Here is a 19,619-nt window from a genome sequence, read left to right as displayed (position 1 = left end):
TCAAGTTCCCCTCATGGTGCAAGAAGTCTGTAAGTGCTCCAGCTATCACATCCTTGTCCCAAGCAAGGAGGAAGAACAGGGAAAAGGATGCTGCTCTGAGCCACATTATCTCCTTTTAAAGAGCTCCCCCCAAAAGCCTCAAGCAACAACTTCCTGCCACATCTCACTGGCCATTCTCATCAGCAAGAGAGAATGTAAAATACACTTTTGACACATTGCCATGTCCAGATATATAGAGATAGATAGATAGATATGGCTGCTGTCATTAAAGAAGAAAGGAGAACGGATATCGAGTAGGAAACATGAAGTCTCCGTAACATTTTAAACCAATCAGTTCAAAATTTTTCAGCCTAAACTTCCTCATATGTACAATGGGACTTAGACTCTTTCTAGGTGGCTGTGAGGGTTCTGTGAGATCCCTCATGTGAAGTATCTAGCAGAGTGTCTGTCTCATAGTAGATGCTCAATAAAAGGCCCTATAGCGCAGACACCAGTTGAACCTGACCAAGTTATGACAGTCTAAGCCTAAGCTGACCCTAGTAGGGCACCAGAAAAATGCAGATGTGTTCCCAGCCTGCAAGGGACTCACCGTCCATTTGCAGAGAGAAGATGCACATCTAACAACAACTGACAAGCCCCTGCCCCCACCCTGCCTTGTGCATATTTTAACAACTGTCAGATGAAATAATGGTTACCTATCAGTGTGGCTCAAGCACTAAACCGGGAGCTCCGCGAGGACAGGACCAGGTCTAGCTTCTCCACAGATCCCCAACAGGCTCACGTGCCAATGGGGTGAGTGGTTCAGATAAGATGGGGTCAGGGAGTTCAGCAGGTGGCTGGCACACACTGAGGGCCCGTAACTTCATTAGATGAATGAACGAACGAATATGTCACGCGTTACGGTTACGTATTATCTATCCATCTGCATGAACAGCCTGTGCCGGGATCTAATCCTACCCCTCACTGACCGTATGCACTTGGGTTCAAGCACCTTGTTCTCATCTGCCTCAGCTTCCTCACTATGAAGCGAGACGTTAAGTCAGAGCATCCCCACGAGAATCACATGCCATCACTGTTCCCTCTACGAAACAAGCCACAGTCAAGCACCACAGGGCTCTCACACTGGTGACACGGGGACAGGAAGGCGCTGCCCACAGCAGTGAGTGGCTCCAAGCCCAGGGCAGCTCATCTTCGTGGAGGTGAGACGCATGACCCTGGGAGCCACACACAGCACACGCACCCTGAGCAAGGGGACACAGCCACAACTGGCCACACGCTCAACAGGGCAGACCCAGAGTGCACCGCGGAGAAGGAACACTGACCTTGGTCTCCAGCTAAGCCCCAGCCGGGTGCCAGTGTATTTCTCCCATATTGGCTCTCATCTCTTATTTTCCACCTTTCTCTCTGTGTGCTTCTCATTTACCCTGTTCACAGCCCATGGTGTTTTCCCATGACCTTGTTTTGCAGGGCCACCCCGAAGGTTCTAACCCGTGACCCCCGGAGACCCTGAATGGATAAGGCAGTGCGTGCGAGCCTCAGACTCCAGCCACCTGCAAATGCTGCGGCCAGAAAGGTGGCACAGCGGACACGCAGGAGGACAGCCACGTGTGTGCTCCCTGGGTTTCTTCATCAGCGCTGAAAGCAGGTGTAACGGTGACTGAGTCTCAGCCCTGCCACTCACCCAGCTGTGTGAACGTGGACCACTTAACCTCCCCGATTCAATTTCCTCATTTGAAAAACAGAGACAGCAACACCTACATCACTGAGTTTAAGAATTAAAACCGAGTTTTCTGAGTACTTCTTATAGGCCCAGTATTCTAAACATTTCTAACGTTTTAACTGTTTAATTCTTGTAACATCCACTACTAGCACTCCCATTTTATGGATGGAGAAAGCAAGGCAGAAGAGAGGATCATGCATGACCCTATGCATGAGAACGCACAGCCAACAGTGACACGCCAGGAGTTAACCCCAGACAGACGGTGCCAGAGCCCACACTATTAACCCCTCTTCATACATCCCAGCCTTCTGTATCAGGACTCAGCGAGCTAAGGGTATGCAGAGAGCATAGTATGTGTCTAGCACATAGTAAGTGCCCTAAAAATAGTGGTCATTAATCAATTCCCAGGGCACATGGAGAAAAAAAATTGCCTGGGTTCAATTTGGGTAAACCTCCAGTTTATGGATGAGTGACATGAGAAAGAAGACCAAAGATTGTGATGACCCAGGGAGCTGCCTTCTAGAGCACTGATTCCCCACTAGGGGTGGTTCTCCACGGCGGGGGACATTTGGCTATGTCTGGGGACGTTGTGGTTGTCCCAACTGGGATGAGGGCGCTCCTGGCAGCTAACATGGGTGAACCCGGTATTCTGCTAAACATCCTACAATACACAGGACAGCCTCTCACAATCCCAAACTAAAAAAAAAAAAAAAAAAATTATTATCCAGCCTCAAATGTCAATCGTACCAAGGTTGAAGAACTCTGTCCTCAAGCACTGAGTCTGCACCATGCTCACCGATGGGGGCTAAGTGCCCAGTACCCAGCCTCGCACGGAGTGTGCATGGATACGTACTCCTCAGCGCTAAGCTGCTGCCAACTGAAGAAGGTACTATCAGCTTAACAGACGTGGTTCAGGGGGAAAGGAAACAGCACCACACCGACTGTAAAATACACAAGTCAAAAATGTTCAAATGAGTGGGAAGTGGGGGAGATGTGCATCTCAGAAGTGAGTAAATAGAGAATATTTCTTATGTTTAAAAATAAACTAATCAGGGCTTCCCTGGTGGCGCAGTGGTTGAGAGTCCGCCTGCCGATGCAGGGGACGTGGGTTCGTGCCCCGGTCCGGGAGGATCCCACGTGCCGCGGAGCGGCTGGGCCCGTGAGCCGTGGCCACTGCGCCTGCGCGTCCGGAGCCTGTGCTCCGCAACGGGAGAGGCCACAAGAGTGAGAGGCCCGCGTACCGCAAAAAAAAAAAAAAAAAAAAAAAAAAAAAAGACACTGTTAAGCGAGTGATAAAACAAGCCACAGAGTAGGAAAAGATACTTGTCACACATATGTATGAAAAAAGACTCATATCCAGAATATATAAATAATTCTTACAATGCAGAGACTTAAAACTCAACTTCTTTAAATGGACCAAACATACACATGCACACACACGAGTCTAAAGGCAAAAACAAAGTGTAGAAGACATGGAATAATTTCTCCTCTCCTACATTGCTGGTGGGAGTGTAAATTGGTTCAACCATTTCAGCCAACTATTTGGCAAAATCAACTAAAGCTAAACATAGATACTCTATGACCTGGAAACTCGACTCTGGGCTTCGTCCCTAAGAGAAATGAAAACTTCTTTCACCAAGACAGGCACAAGAATGTTCATAGCATCATTCATAATAACAAAAAGATGGAAATTACTAAATGCCGACTACAAGTAGAAGGGATAAATCATTTGTGATATAGAGATATAAATACAGATAGATTTTCTTCCTTAGCAGATGCTATCGACTGTTTGTGTCCCTCTGAAATTCGTATGTTGAAATCTAAACCCCAATGTGATGGTATCAGGAGTTGGGGGTCTTTGAAGGGGTGATTAGGAAATGAGGGTGAAGCCCTCATGAATGGTATTAGTACCCTTTATAAAAGAGACCTCTTGCTCCCTCCACCATGTGAGGTTACAGCAAAAAGACAAAAACGTGGCTATGAACTAGGAAGCTTCCCTTCACAAGACACTGAATCTGCTGGCACCTTGACCTTAGACTTCCAGTCCCCAGAACTGTGAGAAGTGCATTTCTCTTGTTTACAAGCACCCTGGGTCTACAGTATTTTGTTAAAGCAACCCAAAAGAGTAAACACAGTGGAACCCTTGGTCATAACGAAAAAAAAATCTACTTCTAAATACAGTAAGTCGGATTTATCTCATGGACATAATGCGGAGAAGAAAAAAAGAAAAGCTAGACACAAAAAAGTGCATTGATTCTATTTAGAAGTTCAAGAACAGGTGAAAGTAACCTTGATGTACGGGATAAAGATAATTGAGCCCTTGGTTACCAAAAAGAGGGCCCAAGGGAGCAGCAGGGGTGCTGGAAATCTGTCTCGAGCTGGAGGTTCCACAGGTGTAGACATATGTAAAAATTCATTGGAGGTAGTGCCAGGGTTTGTGCACTTTGCTCATGCAGGTAATAGCTCATTGAAGAAGAAAGCAAGCCGAGGTGAGCCAGGATGGAAGTGCGAGGCGGGTGGGCAGCACTGGGGATGGAAAAGAAAGGCACCTGACACCTACTGGGGGCGGTGGTGACCCGTGGAGATGAAGTCCATTTCCCCTGCCTTCCCTAATCAAGGTCGTCTACAAAAGACTTGCACGTCCTCCAGGCCGCAAGTAGCGTAAACCAGAAGATGCTTACCCGAGTGGTTCTGCTGGAACGTGGACTCAGTTGCGTCTTGTTGGAGCTGAGCTGGTTAAGATTGCACGGGACCACGCACCCTCCCACTGGGCATGCGCGAGTGCCCGCTGAGTGACCTTTTGACGTCAGAGGGCAGAAAACTCCACCCTCCGCTCGTGCCAAGCGCCTTCATTTTTGAACGTGCAGAGGCCCGTGGCTTAGTTACGCCTGCGCAGAACAACGATTGCCGCACCTTTTTGCAATCCCCTCCCCCCACGCTCCCCACGCTCCCCACGCTCCCCACGCTCCGCCCCCCACGCCCCGCCCCCCACGCTCCCCACGCCCCGCCCCCCCGCCGGGACCTCCCTGCTGCCTTAGTCCTCAGCGCATAAATGCTTCAGCCCCTGGCTTGTGGGAGGTGGGTTTCTGATCTATCCTCCTGTCTTCTTGTCTTTCTGTCCGTCTGTCTCGGGAAAACCTCTGTTGTGGCTTGCTGAGCTGGGGGCTAAAGCTACCCTGGGTGGGTAACAGTGGGAGAAGCAAGAGGGGAACCGGCTGGGTGGAGAGCAGGGAAGATGAGAAGATTCGTCTCGTTAGTCCCGACTAACGAGCGAAGGGAGGCGACAGGGAATGACGCTTGGAGAGGCATGGAGGAAGCCAGATCCTGACCTGGGCCCTCAGCGAGCAGCTGGGTTTTGTCGGTGGGGATCGGCGGGCAACGAGAGGGGGCTGGTCCCCGCAGGGGAAAGACCACGCACCACGCACAAGGGTCACTGGAGGGGGTCGATCACAGCCCGACTTGTCCTCTGCGGGGAGCGTGTCCTTCTTGCTGTATAGAATTTTTTTCTAGGTTTTTGTGGTAAGGGTCGAATTTTTTTTAAGTCAGTGTTTTGTCAGAAAAAGTGACGGGAGGCCCCAGAGTAGAGAACCTCTAGTCAGGTCTTCCTCCTAGACAGGAAAAGGTGGGGGGTGACTGTACGGGAAACGCGCAGTGCTGCAGCCTTTCAGGAGAAATGCTCTCCAAATCTGAAGCCCACTTTATCACAGGTGTCAAAATGGACTCGGGCAGTACATAGTGTATGATTCTGGGGTGGCAGTTGAGGGAAGGAAGCCTAGAAGATTGGTTTATTTTTCTTATTAATATTTATTGGCTAAGAAACAGCTCTGTCCCCACTAGACCAGAATATGGGCTTAAATTGAAGCAGACGTAAATTGATTTGCGTTTCTGAACCCCCGTGGCTTGGTCCTCCAGGCTGCCTGGAGCAGAGACGGATGAGCAACGCCACCTTCCTTCACTCTGCTGCCCCGTGGCAGTGGGGACTGAGAACACAGAAGAAGTGGGTCCCTCTGATACAGCTTGTCCACTGCAGGGACAAAGATGGGTGGAGTTGAGACTGATGTGGGCAGGAAATGAAAGCCCCCAGCACAGAGCTTGGAAGAAGCAGGGAGGCCACAGCCAGCCCAGGGGTACAGAGGAAAGCGACATGAGCTACAGGTTGGAGGGTGGGTAGGACTTAAGTGAAGTATGGGGGAAGGGTGCTCCAGGCAGAGGGAACAGCATGTGCAAAGGTCCAGTGGCATGAAGGACTGCATGTTTTCTGGGGGGGGGGGGATTTCTCTCTCCCTTTAGGAACACTGAATGATAAAAACTAAAGATATCTATCATTGATCATTGGTGTTAGGGGAGAAGGAAGCAGACAAGAAAAATTGGCAATAGCTCCTTTCTAGAGAGCAGAGTGCTGAGTCAGGAATGAGGATTTGGAAAACCGCCTGCAGGTGGGGGCCCTCTCCAGCCTCCTAGTGATGGGCAAAGTATGTTGATGACACCCGGGCTTGAAATGAGGCAGACCGACTGTAAGGCTCTGTGCCTCACCTACAGCAGCCTGCGCAGAGCAGGGCACAAACCCCCTGCATGATCTCACTGCAGCCCAAGAGGTGGCCAGGGCGGGTGGTCCTACCGCAGCTGGTCACAGGGGAGGAAAAGAGGGCCAGACAGGGAGGCACTGCCCAAGTTTCACTCCATGCAGAGGCTGGACTTCGACTCTAGGCTCCTGACTGCAAATCCAGTGCTTTCTCCACAAAGTGACCTCTGTCCATCTCTGCTCCAATCCCGAGCATAAACTCTGATTTTACAGATAGGGAACGGCTGAGGAAGAAGGGGATGAGGAGAGGGCAGGGGTGAGGTGATCAGGAACTGGGATCTCTCCCGCCCAGCTGGGCGAGTTTGGACTAGTGACGTAACATTTGTGAGATGTGTTCAAATCTGTGGAAAAGAGAATTGCACCCATTTCATCAAGAGCTCATGAAATTAAAAGGTTGCAATAAATACAACTGAGCGCTGCTTATGCGCCAGGCACTGTGCTGGACACTCTTGCAATCTTATTTACTCTCTAGACCATTCTGCAAAGCGAGTGTTATTACTTCCATGTTCTGGAAGAGGAGACCGAGGCCCTAGTGACTACCGCAACTTGCCCAAAGCCACTGGCACAGGATTAATAATACTCTCCCCATCTTTAAAAAAATAGAGAAGGGTTTCCCTGGTGGCGCAGTAGTTGAGCGTCCGCCTGCCGATGCATGGGACACGAGTTCGTGTCCTGGTCCGGGAAGATCCCACATGCCGCGGAGCGGCTGGGCCCGTGAGCCGTGGCCGCTGAGCCTGCGCGTCCGGAGCCTGTGCTCCGCAACGGGAGAGGCCACAACAGTGAGAGGCCCGGGTACTGCAAAAAATAAAAAATATCAAAAAATAGAGAAAAACCAGTCTAGACAAAAACAGAAGGGGGAGAAGTCTGCATGCCCCCCACCAGACAAGCCCTGGCCCCTCGAGTCCAGCAGTTAGAATCCACCCTCAAGTGCTTCCTTCTCGGTTTATGCTCTTTCCTTTGCCTTTTTAGTTTTTCTTTGCCAGGAATCAAGATGGCTGGAGGGAAGCCTTCTGGTTTTTAGGTGTGGTTTTTGAGAAGAGCTTTTAGGCTGTTTTAAAAAATCTTTAATGGGAAAACTCACTCCCAGAGAAAAGTCTTTCCTCAGAACAAGAAAATTACAAGGGCGGTAACGGATTCTGATCTCATCAGCCTCCTGGAGAGGCTCATCAGCCGGCCTCTCATCCGCTAAGCCTCAATAAAAGCCCAGCCCAGCCCCAGGACACTGTGCTGTGGCCACCAGACTAATGGGATGTCTTTCCCAGTGGAGACCCATGCAGAAGACCCCCAAAAGAAGTACCGAAGGGAGAATTAGAGTCAGGCCTGGGGTGTCTCTGGAGAGAGGGGGACATCCAGAGGACACCCGGAGGGATTCAAGGGGAGGAGGAGGGAAAGACGGGGGATGGAGGGTGTCTTCATGATGACACACATGCACAGCAGTGGGTTGAACTGTGTCCCCAAAAGAAATAGGTCCAAGTCCCAACTCCCTACCTGTGCATTCACCTTATTTGAAAATAGTCTTTGCAGAAGTTTTTTTGAGATGAGATCATCCTGGATTTAAGGTGGGCCAGAAATCCACTGACAGATCCTTATAAGACAAAGCACAGGGAGTTTTTGAGGCAGAGAGAGACACAGGGAGAAAGCACGTGAAGTTAGTGGCACTGCTTGGACTGAGGTATCTACAAGCCAAGAACACCAAGGCTTTGCCAGCAGCAACTGGAAGCCAGAGGCCTGGCATGAGCCTCAGGGCGTCCAGGAGCCAAGCCTTTGGGCACCTTGGTCTCAGGCCGCTGGCCTCCAGAGCCGCGAGAGAATGAATTTCTCTTGTTTTAAGACAACCAACTTTGTGGTAACTTTTTACATCTGCCCTAGGAAACTAATACACCCACCAAAGGGCCAGAGCCGCGTAGCTCCCAGATTTGTAGGTGGTTTCTGCCCGGCTTTCCCGGGCCTCACAGTCAGAGGGGTCAGAGAGGACGATGAGGCAGTTGGATCCTTTAGCAGTAAACTTCCCTGGCTCGTTGGCCCATGTCTCTGTGTTACGTGGGGCTGCAGGAGCCAACACTCTGGGTCATGCTCTCTGCTAGCAAAGACGTGCCAGGCCAGGCCGGGCCCTCCTGGGGTGTAGGAGCAGAGCCCAGCTACACAGCCTCCCCTGCCCCTGCATGCAGGCTGCGGGCCTTCCATCCCGTCTCCAGGGCCCCTCCCTCCCGGCAGGACTCAGCCCTGGTCCACAAATGGGAGGAGAGCCCAGGCCACAGGGCAAAAACCTCCATCCCCGCCCCCTTCCCCTGGCAAATTAGCTCCAGCAAGTCAAACACCTGAGGGCTAAGAGCTCCTGGACTCAGCGAACAACCAGATACTGACCCCCAGCTTCTGCTTACCTTCCCCTGGGTCCCAGCTGCACATGCTTTACCTTGTAGGGGCCTCACGAGTCCCTTGAAGTGGGCAGGCCTGATGGGCCAGTATCAATGCAAGAGGTCCTCTTACTGTTTTTTCTTTTTTTTAAAAAACGTTCTATAAAGGCAGAGTCTCCAGCAAAGCTGATACCACCCAGCCTGTAGCCACGCTGGTTCCTCTGCCTGGAGCCACCTCCCTCCATATTCACATGAGCCCCTCGACGTTAGCTCAGCCACCGCGTCCCCTCCCCCCGTGCCCCGCGCTGGTTTCAGCACCTCTCCTCCGTGCTTTCTGCTGGCAGAGGAGCCCAGCTCAGAGAGGCTGAGGCCCTTGGCTAAGGGCACACAGTCGAGAGTGGAGGGCCAGGAACGGGAATCCACGGCCCACGGGACAGGGTCCTGCCCTCACAGGGCTCGTGCTCTGGTGCCGAAGGAAAGGCGCGCAGACAAGTTCAGGCGACCCTTCAGACGAGCGGCCACTGCCCCAGCCCAGGTCAGAGTCCAGCCCTCCCGCCAGCTGCGCGCGAGCGCGTCCTGGGGCGGCAGGTCACACCTGCCCGCCCATCAGAGGGGCCGGGGTGGGAGCCCTGAGATGCCTAGAACAGGGGGCGGCAGGGTGAGGCCAGTGGACCCAGTCTGCTCGCTTGCGAATGAAGTTTGACTGGGAGAGAGCCACACGCACTCGCTGATGGCTTGCCATTGCTTTCTTGCTCCAGTGGCTGAGCTGAGTAGATAGGAGGAGATCTTCCGGCCCGACTCACAAAGTTTGAACAGTTACTCCCTGGCCCTTTACAGAAAAAGGTTTGCAAGCCCTGCTTTAAAGAGCTGACGCCCCCGTCCAGGTTGGGCTGCCCCCTGCTGCTCACACAGCCCGGGGGAGGGGAGGCTTCCTCCCTCGCGGTAGGGCGTTCCAGCCCCGCAGGGGAACGAGAGCCACCCAGGTGTGTGCGTTTTGTTCTCTCCGGGATCAGGCAGAATGCGCTAGTCCCTGCAGGTGGAAGCTGTGGTTGGTTTTGCTCTGCATTTCGGCTTGTGGTTTATTCCGCCTGTTTGTGTTACCGAGTCCAAGCTCGTGCTGCACGACAGGCCAAAGAGTCGGAGACGAGGTGTTGAGGCAGGGAAGAAGCCGGCAGACTAAAATCTCAAAATAACCATCCTGTCGGGGTTTGGATGCCAGTTTCTTTTTTAGCACGGAGAGGGGGAGGAAATGAGGAAGTAAAGTAAAAAGGCCCGTAAATTCTGCAAATATCCCCTGGAATGGCCAGCCTCGGGGAGGGGATGTGTTAATTTCTTCTTTCCTGCAGCCACCCACAGGTGGACAGGGTGCGGATGTTTCCCTGAACAAAGGCACTTTGGTTTAACTTTCAGGCAGAGGGGCAGGGTTCCCCGGGGCAGGCCATTATGTAGAGACAGTATCCTTTTAGTGAACAAAAGCAACGGGAAGCAAAGGTTAAAGTAAAAGAAACAGATCCAGACGTCCCTGGTGGCCAGTGGTTGAGAATCCGCCTGCCAATGCAGGAGACACCAGTTCGAGTCCTGTAAGATCCCACATGCCGCAGAGCAACGAAGCCTGTGTGCCACAACTTACTGAAGCTCGCACACTGCAATAAGTCCATGCACTGCAACCAAGAGTAGCCCCTGCTCCCCACAATTAGAGAAAGGCTGCGTGCAGCAATAAAAACCCAAGTGCAGCCAAAAGCCACCCCCACACCAGCCCTCCTTTCTGGCTCTCTGATGTGCGAGGCTGACCCCAGACATGTCGCTGTAGGTGCTCTAAAGGCAAAAGCGGGAGACAGGGAGACAAGACGTGCCTGAGGAAGGGGTCCGCGGGACGGGCCAGGCCCGGGAGGATCACAGGATACACTGCAACAGGAGATGGGCTGGTGAGGGAGGGGGGCACGGGTCCCCACATTCCTGCAGAGAAGATTACAAGGAAGGGAAGAACAGGAATTCATGCTTTTTGTCTCTCAAAACTCAGATCCTCAGGCTCTGGTCTGTCTTCCTCCCTCCCTGCCACCTTCCCTTCCCTCCTTATTTTCTTACCTTTCTCCTTCCCCCAGTGGCTTCCCCACATAAAATTAGTACTTGTATGTTTTATAAAAGTTACGAATGGCACGTTGTGCTGAGGACCTTATCCGCTCTTTCTGAGATGGCGTAGTCAATTCATGGGCAGCCCCTGCGGAGCCGGGAGGAAAGGCAGAGTCCAGACTTGACCCCCGGTGACCAGAGGGCTCTGCAGAGGCCCAGAGACCCACCTGGGGAGTGGGCGTCGCACAGGGGGTGGAGGGAGAATTCTGCCATGCTGGGTGATCTAGAACGAGATGACGGTTGTCTAGGTAAGAAGAGAGAGAGTCTCCTGAAAATCGTGCCTCGTCCGTCAGGATTCCAGGGTCTTCAGTAGTCATGTCCGTGTATTTCTTTTTATCTGTAAACATGTGAGTACTACAGATACAGATGGCTTCACATTCTGCTGACCCACAAGTCCAAAGTAAATCATTTTCTTAACATCGGGCACCGGAGAAGAAAACGATAGAGGATGAAATATAAAAATATAAACATTTTTATACCCGACAGGCAGGTTGAAACTGAGGTAGAACAAAGGAAAATGCAGCTCCTGTGTATAAAAAGCCAAAATAAATTAAAGCAATAAATCTGGAACAATGACAGGCAATTTAATAAGCCTTTCCAACAAAAGCACAGTTTGAACAAGAACACACATCACTGCCACCACTGTCCTCATCACCACCATCCCCATGGCTTCAGGAAGCCAGATGTGGAGTGATAAGAAGCTGACCGAGAACGCTGCGAGTTGATATGGTACCTTCGGTTTTCCTGATGGCCTCATCCTCAGTCATGAAGTAAAGCACGGGTCGACTTTCTGACCTGTCAAATGCAGATACTAATGATTGCTTTGTGACTGTACCAAGGCAGTTAGAAAATTTGGAAGGAACCCCACTGGAAAAGCCTAAATCCTCTCTAAATACCAGTGTCTTCATCAGTATCTTAATCATTTTTATCAGAATTGAAGTCATAACAGCAATAGTAATATATCAGTTAATACTTAACCAATTTCTCCTGGGACTATAAAACCCCACTTTATGGGTGAAGATAACAAGGCTCAAAAACATTGCAACTCGTCAGGGTCAGAGCTGCCATATACAGTTGCACAGGTTGTACACTGCAGAGCTCTAGGCTCTAGGGATGCCGTTTTCATTATCACGGTTTGGGACACTCTCAGCAAAGGGCAGTGAGAAGGCTTGAGCAACAGGTAACATTTGTTAATTCTCAAAAATGTTTAGCAGAAGGGCTGGTCAGGAGTTCTGTCTAATTGTCTGACTCCAGGATGACATCTGAAACTTAAAAGAAAGTGTGATCTTTTTTCCAAACTAAATGGTGTAGAATCTCAACATAAAACCTTGCTTGCCCCATTCCCTGCTGTCCCCAGCTAGGGCCACCCTTGTACTGCAGCCTGGATTCTGGGACTGGGGAGAAAGTTGTGGGTCCTCCCTGCCCACCACGCCACCATGGATGGGGGCAGCAACAGCCATCTGGGGGGGAGGCTGGAAGATAGCCACGCATGAGACACCAAACCAGAGGGTCAGCAGTCCAAAACAGCAGAGGGAGGGGGGGGCAGTGTTGTGCCCTGAAGGAAAGTTTGAAGAGAACTGAAACCCAGGCCCCAGTCCCCACTGCCCAAGCCATGCACCATGTGGTGAGAGGTACACCTGGCCAACAGAAGGGCACGTGTGCTGGTTCACAAAAAGGCCTCCTGTAGGGAGCTGAGTACCTAAGGGGAAGGGAGGGGAGGGAAGGAGGAAAGGAAGGGGAGGACAGGAGAGGGGAAACGGGAGACGGATCCTGTATTCATCTGACAAGCATGGCTTGGTGGTTAAGAGCCTGGGCCCTGTGGTCACGCTTCCTGGGGCTAAATCCTGGCCCCGACACCTACCAAGTGCACGACCTTGACAGTTACCTCCACGACTCAGTTTCCTTCTCTGTAAAGTGGGATTGATGGCTCTTTGAGGCTTAAGTGAGTCAAGCAGGGGGCAGGGAGGGTGCTGGTAGATACCCTGCATGTGCTCGGTGACTGTCTGCTGTTGTGATGGGCGTGCGCTGGGCTCTGGGTGCCCACAGATGAACCAGACAGATCCTGGGAGGCAGACTCATAAACGAAGATGGATCTCAGCTGGTTCCAGGGGCTGTGATCAAAGATCAGGAAGTCAGGTCAGCCTGGGAGCCAGGCCCCTCAGGACAGAGCAGATCCAAAGAACAGCAAGCTGACGATGAGGGCTGTGTTTATCTCCTGCACATTCAGGGGCAGAGGCTTTACCAAGAGGAGACAGAATAAAACCCAGGTGCTCACCAAGATCTCCTCAACCCAGGCCCAAGGGAGCATCTCCCGGTCAGCGCCCTGCCCCCCTCCACGTCCTCTGCTCCATCCAGCACAGCCCCACGGAGCACTGCACCCTGCACCCTCTCTCCTCAGGAAGCTCTCCCCCTCATTCTCTGCCTGGAGGCTTTTGCCCGCCCCCAGCTCGGCAGCGTTTTGAAAACAAAGAAACCAGCTCAAATCCTGGTTCCACCCTGCTCTAGTTGGTGAGCTACAGCATTTACTGGGAAGATTCTGTCCCAGCAGGTGGGGCAGGCCAGTCCTTACTGTACACACGAAAGGAGGGATGCTCAGCTAGGAGCTGGAAGGCGTGGGCCTTCCTTCACCTTAGTGGTCACTCACCACAGGCAAACCCCGTAACGTCACTGAGCCTCAGCTTCCTCGCCTGAAAAGCAAACAAGGGTAATGATGGTTAAATGAGAAAATAGATTTAAAAACATTAGAACACTACGAGGCACACAGCTAGTGCTCAATAAGTACTGTTGTCATTGTTACACCTGTTGTATAAACAATGCACCCCTCCCCAAGCTATTTCTCCTTTCCTGGTTTGCTTCTCACATGGTTATTTCAGTTCTACAAGCAAATTCTGAGCTCCGTTGTATAGCAGACCCTGGGCTGTATTTGGGGTGAGGAAGAGTGTGGTCCTTGCCTTCAATATCTGTCTTAGAAGGGAAACAAACTCATAAATAACCATAATGCAATGGGGTCATTACCTCTCAGCTATTGTTACACAGTGCTGTGTAACAAGCACTCCCTAAACTCTGTGGCTTACAGCAACAGTCACCTTCTCACACCGCTCAGTCCTGCAGCATGGCCTGTGGTGCTGTTTGTTTAGCCTATGTACCCTGTGCTCGGCTCTGCCACATGTCTCTCCTCCTCCTGGACCTGCAGCCGCCCAGGGCATGCTCTTTTCTGCAGATCACAACCTCAAGAGGCAAGTCCAACCGTGCAAGCACGTTTCAGGCCTCCATCTGAGATGCACTCACTAGCATCCCATTGGCTAAAGAAATTCACACAGGCAAGCCCAAAGTCAAGGTGTAAGGATATACACTCACTGCATCCACATGGTTCTGGGCAGGGGGTGTGGATGTAGAATGCGCAGGTGCAAAGAACTGGGGCCGGGCTTCCCTGGTGGCGCAGTGGTTGAGAATCCGCCTGCCGATGCAGGAGACACGGGTTCGTGCCCTGGTCCGGGAGGATCCCACATGCCGCGGAGCAACTAAGCCCGTGAGCCATGGCCGCTGGGCCTGCGTGTCCGGAGCCTGTGCTCCACAACGGGAGAGGCCACAGCAGTGAGAGGCCCGCATACCGCAAAAAAAAAAAAAAAAAAAAAGAACTGGGGCCAATCTCCATGGGAGCCTGGACTTCAGTTCATTCTGAACACAACGGAGGTGTGAAAGCAGAGGAATAAAGGCCCCAAGAAGACCGTGCTGGTTACAGAGAGAAGGCTGCCTTAGAGGAGAGAGGGACTCGAAGCAGAAAGACCTCTTACCGTGGACCCCCTGGGAGTTCCACAGCCGGGCCCCTGTGAGTGACCGAGGGATGAATCTGAGAAACAGACCACACTCCCCGGTGCCGCACTCCAGCCCCAGGCATTTTCCAGTAAATGAGAATCACTCCCCTCGGTCACTTGATAACTTGGGGAAGAGGGGTCAGGAGGGCAAAATGATTTTTCTAAGGCTCCATTAGCAAGAATCAGAGGACCACCAGGACCAGCTTTTGCTTTCATGTCCACCAGCGTGGGTTGCCCACACTGCATTGCAAATTGTCGGTCGCCCTTTGAGAAGTCTTAATTATCTGGATCCACTGGAAACCGTGTCAATTATTTGAAACCAAGAGGTCGATAGCTCCAATCAATGCCGGGCCATTAAGGCACAGAGAGGTCAATAGAAACAGCCCCAGCTCCACACGCCAAACTCACGGTGCCCGAGGCACCTTCATTTTCTGAAATAAGAACAGAAAACTCTTCAAGTTGGACAGTGTGGCCACTGACCGTCTGATGAGGCCGTCACCGCAGCTGTCAGGAGGACATAGAATTAGATTGAGATCTTTTATTTGAGGTGGTTGAAAAGTTTTTGCCTTTTTCCCCTTAGGAAACTGGTTATTTATTTTCAAATTGAGCCAGACCTGCCTGAGGAGGTTTTTTTCTTTCCTTCTCTCTCGTCTCCCCTGTGGTCCCACCTGATTCCAAAGGCCTCACCAGGCAGGGAAGAGCTGGGCTCCACTCATGATGCCATCATGGCTTTGCCGGGTGACCCCCGTGTCCAGAGGCACACCTAGCATCCCCCTTGGGTGTCCTAACTTGACTCAGACATGGCATGACCAAGCCTGTGTCTCTGCGTCTCCTCTGTCTCAGAAAGTGACACGTTGTGGGTGCCATCCACAATTAAAACAGGGGACTTCCCTGGTGACGCAGTGGTTAAGAATCCGCCCGCCAGTGCAGGGGATGCAGGTTCGAGCCCTGGTCCGGGAAGGTCCCACATGCCGGAGCAACTAAGCCCGTGCACCACAACTACTGAGCCACGCGCTGCAACTCCTGAAGCCCGTGCACCTAGAGCCCGTGCTCTGCAACGAGAGGCCACCGCAGTGAGAAGCCCGCGCACCGCAACAAGGAGTAGTCCCCGCTCGCCGCAACGAGAGAAAGCCCGCGCCCAGCAACGAAGACCCAACGCAACCATAAACAAAAAAAAAATTTAAAAAAAAAACAATGTTTGCTGCATAGTAGATGCTCCACAAATGATTACTGAGTGAACAAATGATGGACACTGGGGAAGTTATATAATCTCCTGGAGGCCACTTTCCCACCAGTAAGGAAATGCAACTACTTCTTACCCCTAGGAGCAGTTTAATGACCGGCCCAAAATAGGTGAGAACTTTAGCACCATGCCTGGCACACCTGGGCCGCTCCGTCTGCCAGTGGAGACAGGAGGCAGCCATCTGTGGGCCACGGGGAGAACTGGGGCTGGGTGTTCCCAGAGCAAAGGGAGAGCAGGGAATTGAGAGGCCCAAAGTCTCTTGTGCAGGTTCAGAACCAGTCAAGGGTCCTGTAGAGAGAGAAATGAGGTTCTCTCGTGGAAAAAAAAGCCCCAGAAAAACACCAAGTTGATAAGACTGAATGTAAGAGACCCACACGAGCAGCTAGTGGTGTCAAAAAATAAGGGGACAGCACTGCAGCTGGGGGGGGGGGTCACGGATTGCTTCTTTGCTCCATACAACATGGCTGCGGGGTTCCGGCCACTACATCCTCATTCCAGGTAGCAGGAAGGGAAATGGGGAATGCAAGGAGCACTTCTAGAAGCCTGTCCATTGGTTCAACTCACTCCTGTGGACAAACCCATCTGCAGGGGGCGGTGAGCAAGGTAACCTCTCAGCAGGTCAGGGCTCCCACTAACAAAATGAGAGTTTTACTATTTTGTCAGCAGGGAGGAAGAGCAGAGTAGACTCTGTCACAGGTGGCTTCTGCCCAGATAGCTGTCAATATCATGCTGGGGGGTAAGGGGGCCTGAGCATCTGGGCCACCGAGGACTCCAGGAGGGTCTGAGCTGCAGGCTGATGGAGGAGACAGGACTCACTGTCTGGCCCCCCTGGCTGGCTCATCTCCTTAAAACAGGGCATAGGGGGCGGGGACCAAGGGATGGCATAGAGGCCAAGAGGAGAGAGGTCTGGGAGGCCTGGGTCCCAAACAAGGGAGCTGGGTTCAGGGTCAGGGTTCCAATCCCACAGCTGGGGTCTTGGATCTTGTGTGAGCCCCCAGGGCTGGGGTGTGGAGAGCAGCTGCATGGATTTATACTCCACTATTTTCAACAAAATGGAGTTCTTTCCATTTTATTAATTTTTTTTTAGTTCTTTCCATTTTAAAATATACTAATCACAAGCACTGAAAAGTGATGTCAATGCCACTAAACACTAATTTTTAAGAATGGTGAAGAAGATGTGTTGTATATCTATACAGTGGAATATTACTCAGCCATAAAAAAGAATGAAATAATGCCGTCTGCAGCAACGTGGACGGACCTAGAGATCGTCATACTGAGTGAAGTAAGTCAGACACAGAAATAGCTATGATATCGCTTACATGCGGAATCTAAAAAGAAGTTATACAAATGAACTTAATTACAAAACAGAAACAGACTCACAGACTGAGAACAAACTTACGGTCACCGGGGAAGCGGGGAGGGTGGGGAAGGGGATAGCTGGGGAGTGTGGGATCGACATGTGCACTCTGCTGTAGTTAAAAAGGAAAACCAAAAAGGTCCCGCTGTAGAGCACAGGGAACTCTGCTCAGTGTTATGTGGCAGCCTGGATGGGAGGGGGGTCTAGGGGAGAACGGATACGTGTGTATGTGTGGCTGAGTCCCTTTGCTGTGCACCTGAAGCTGTCACAACATTGTTAATCGGCTCTACGCCAACATAAAATAAATTTTTTAAAATGCAAGAACCGGCAACTCGGACACTGATACTCCGCGTCTGAGTACACAACTCGGACACTGATACACGGAGCAACTCCCTTTTCCTCCGGGTGGTCACTGAGTCCTGCTGGCCTGCCCTCCAAGCCTCAGTGCTCAGCCTCTACTTCCGCCCCCACCCCCCAGCTCTGCCTCCACCCTCATCTCTTTGGTCCTGGACCATCTCCATCACCTCCTAACTGGTGTCTCTGTGTCTGTCTTCCTTGCTCTCCAGGCCATCCTCCACCAGCTGCCAGGAGGGATGATTCTAGAGCTGTGGTCCTGGGTGCTTGTTACAAACACAGAACCTCAGGCCCCACTGTGCACCTACAGGACACCGTCTGAACTGTCACACCGTCCCCCGGGGATTCTCACGTACAATAAGGTGTGAGAAGCCCTGTTGTAACCCACACCCCAACTGTGCCACGTCACCCCGGCGTCAAGGGCACCTTCACCAGACCCTGAAAGACACAGTGTCCTTAGCCCTCCCAGCTGCCTCTCCTGCAGCTCCCCTCCCTCCATGAGCCCCTAGAACCTTCCACTCCAAATACAGCGAGCTACTTACCATCCCCCAGACGCTATTGTTGTGTGTCCCCACATCTGGCCCTTTCATTCATTCATTCACCTATCATTCATTCGCTCCTTCCACAAAGATGCACCGACGCTCGGGGCAAGGGATTGGGGGGACGCTCGTCCTCAGGGAGGTTAGTGTCTCCACAAGGAAGACACTAGTGGCGAGGGCAGGCATTAAACATTAAGTGACTGATTATGTGACGATTCATTACGTCCATGTGAGGGGGCCTTGCCTGAGACGTTCTGGGTGATGAGAGCACACAACAGGGGTCTAACCTAGAAGATGCCTCTAAGAGTATGAAGAGAGGCCAGACAGAGGAAGCGCGTGTATGAGGCCACGAGAAGTCCAGAGCTCCCAGAGTGTGGAAGCAAAGAGGAGGGTGGCCCCAGGAGGCTCTCTGGATGGTCCTATGTGTCCTCAGAGGCCACGGTAAGGGACGGGCCAGATGGAGAGATGAAGTGTGCTTAAAGAGGCCCCATCGTCAGTTTTCCCATCTTTGGAGTGACCGGGCCAAGTTTTCCAAAGTGCCTCTCCCCAGGAAAATGTTGCAATTCTACACTATTCACAGAGGAGGTTCCAAGTGCCTTGGAAGTTATCCCCGGTTTTCCTACGGTGACTTCAAAATAGCAGCCATTGCTGCCTCACTTGGGCGAAAATATGGCCACATGTATGAAATGGATTTACTACCAGAGAAAGGGGTATTAATCCAGCTGCAAATTTTCTCTGCTGCAACCCAAGGCAGTAAATTTCAGCTAGCCGGCAGCAGCTCTGATATAGCATGAAATACGGTGCTTATGGTGTGTGTGTGTGTGTGTGTGTTTAACAAAGGGAACTGTTTTTCAGATTCTTAATTGACAATCACATTTTCCCATCTAAAAACCAGAGCAGATGATGAGATCATAAAAACGTGAGGCAAAAAAATGCCTTTTCCCTGCCCTTATTGACTCTTCAACGCACAGAGTCCATTGAGTGAGACTTCCTCTCTGCAGTCGGGACTTTCCTGTGTTTTTGAGCATCAAAAGGAAATTAAACCAGCCAGAATAATTCATTGAACACACAGTAAATGCAAATTGGCTTTTAAGAACAATAATAGCTAGTATTAATATTCCTTGTTATTATTGTCACTAACATTTATTGAAAGATCCCAGTATGTGGTAATTATTCTAGAGCTCTCTCCTGTAGATTGTGAAATAGCCAGGAAAGGCAGGCTGCTATTATCCCCGTGTTTCTGGTTGAGGAGCGCTCTGATCAGAGGCTGGCACAGGTGGCTAACGAGCCAAATGTGAACCCGAGCTTGTATGTTTCCCACCACGTCACAGAAATTAGACCCAGACCCCCAAGGTTGACACACTTCCTCACGCTCTAAAGTGGGAAGCCCCTCCACTCTCCCCAGCTGCACCTGCACCCCACCAACCCCCTATTTCCACGGGTTCCAGGGAAGATTTGAAAAAGTCCCAAGTCCCCAGCTACTCCCTTGGTCTGGTGATCTGAACTGGACCTTATGGCAAACTTC

The 19,619-nt window shown here is 51.5% G+C and overlaps 1 protein-coding gene across 5 annotated transcripts in view; it reads right to left on the bottom strand.

Moving 5' to 3' along the window:
* Positions 1–5,519: 5,519 nt before the first annotated feature.
* KHDRBS3 (KH RNA binding domain containing, signal transduction associated 3) overlaps positions 5,520–19,619 on the bottom strand; it is a 659,142-nt gene continuing 645,042 nt past the window's right edge. The window contains exons 10-17 of one of the 5 annotated variants that reach the window (XM_067017879.1): positions 13,431–13,473; positions 12,672–12,897; positions 11,520–11,581; positions 10,954–11,030; positions 8,716–10,874; positions 8,189–8,348; positions 7,803–7,887; positions 5,520–5,744 (exon numbers count right to left, since the gene is read on the bottom strand). Coding sequence is in view for 3 of the 5 variants with exons in the window: in XM_067017881.1 (XP_066873982.1) it covers positions 11,550–11,581; positions 13,431–13,473 (75 nt within the window). In the remaining 2 variants the exon portion in view is untranslated. Of the gene's footprint in view, positions 5,745–7,802; positions 7,888–8,162; positions 10,875–10,953; positions 11,031–11,519; positions 11,582–12,525; positions 12,898–13,430; positions 13,474–19,619 lie in introns of those variants that run through there. The other 4 variants (XM_067017878.1, XM_067017881.1, XM_067017880.1 and 1 more) reach the window with 4 other exon arrangements.

The sequence above is a fragment of the Kogia breviceps genome, chromosome 17 (assembly GCF_026419965.1).
Source record: "Kogia breviceps isolate mKogBre1 chromosome 17, mKogBre1 haplotype 1, whole genome shotgun sequence".
In the NCBI taxonomy this organism is placed as follows: Eukaryota; Metazoa; Chordata; class Mammalia; order Artiodactyla; family Physeteridae; genus Kogia; species Kogia breviceps.
The sequence above is the reverse complement of the archived record's forward strand: the minus strand, read 5'-3'. Positions and strand labels throughout refer to the sequence as shown.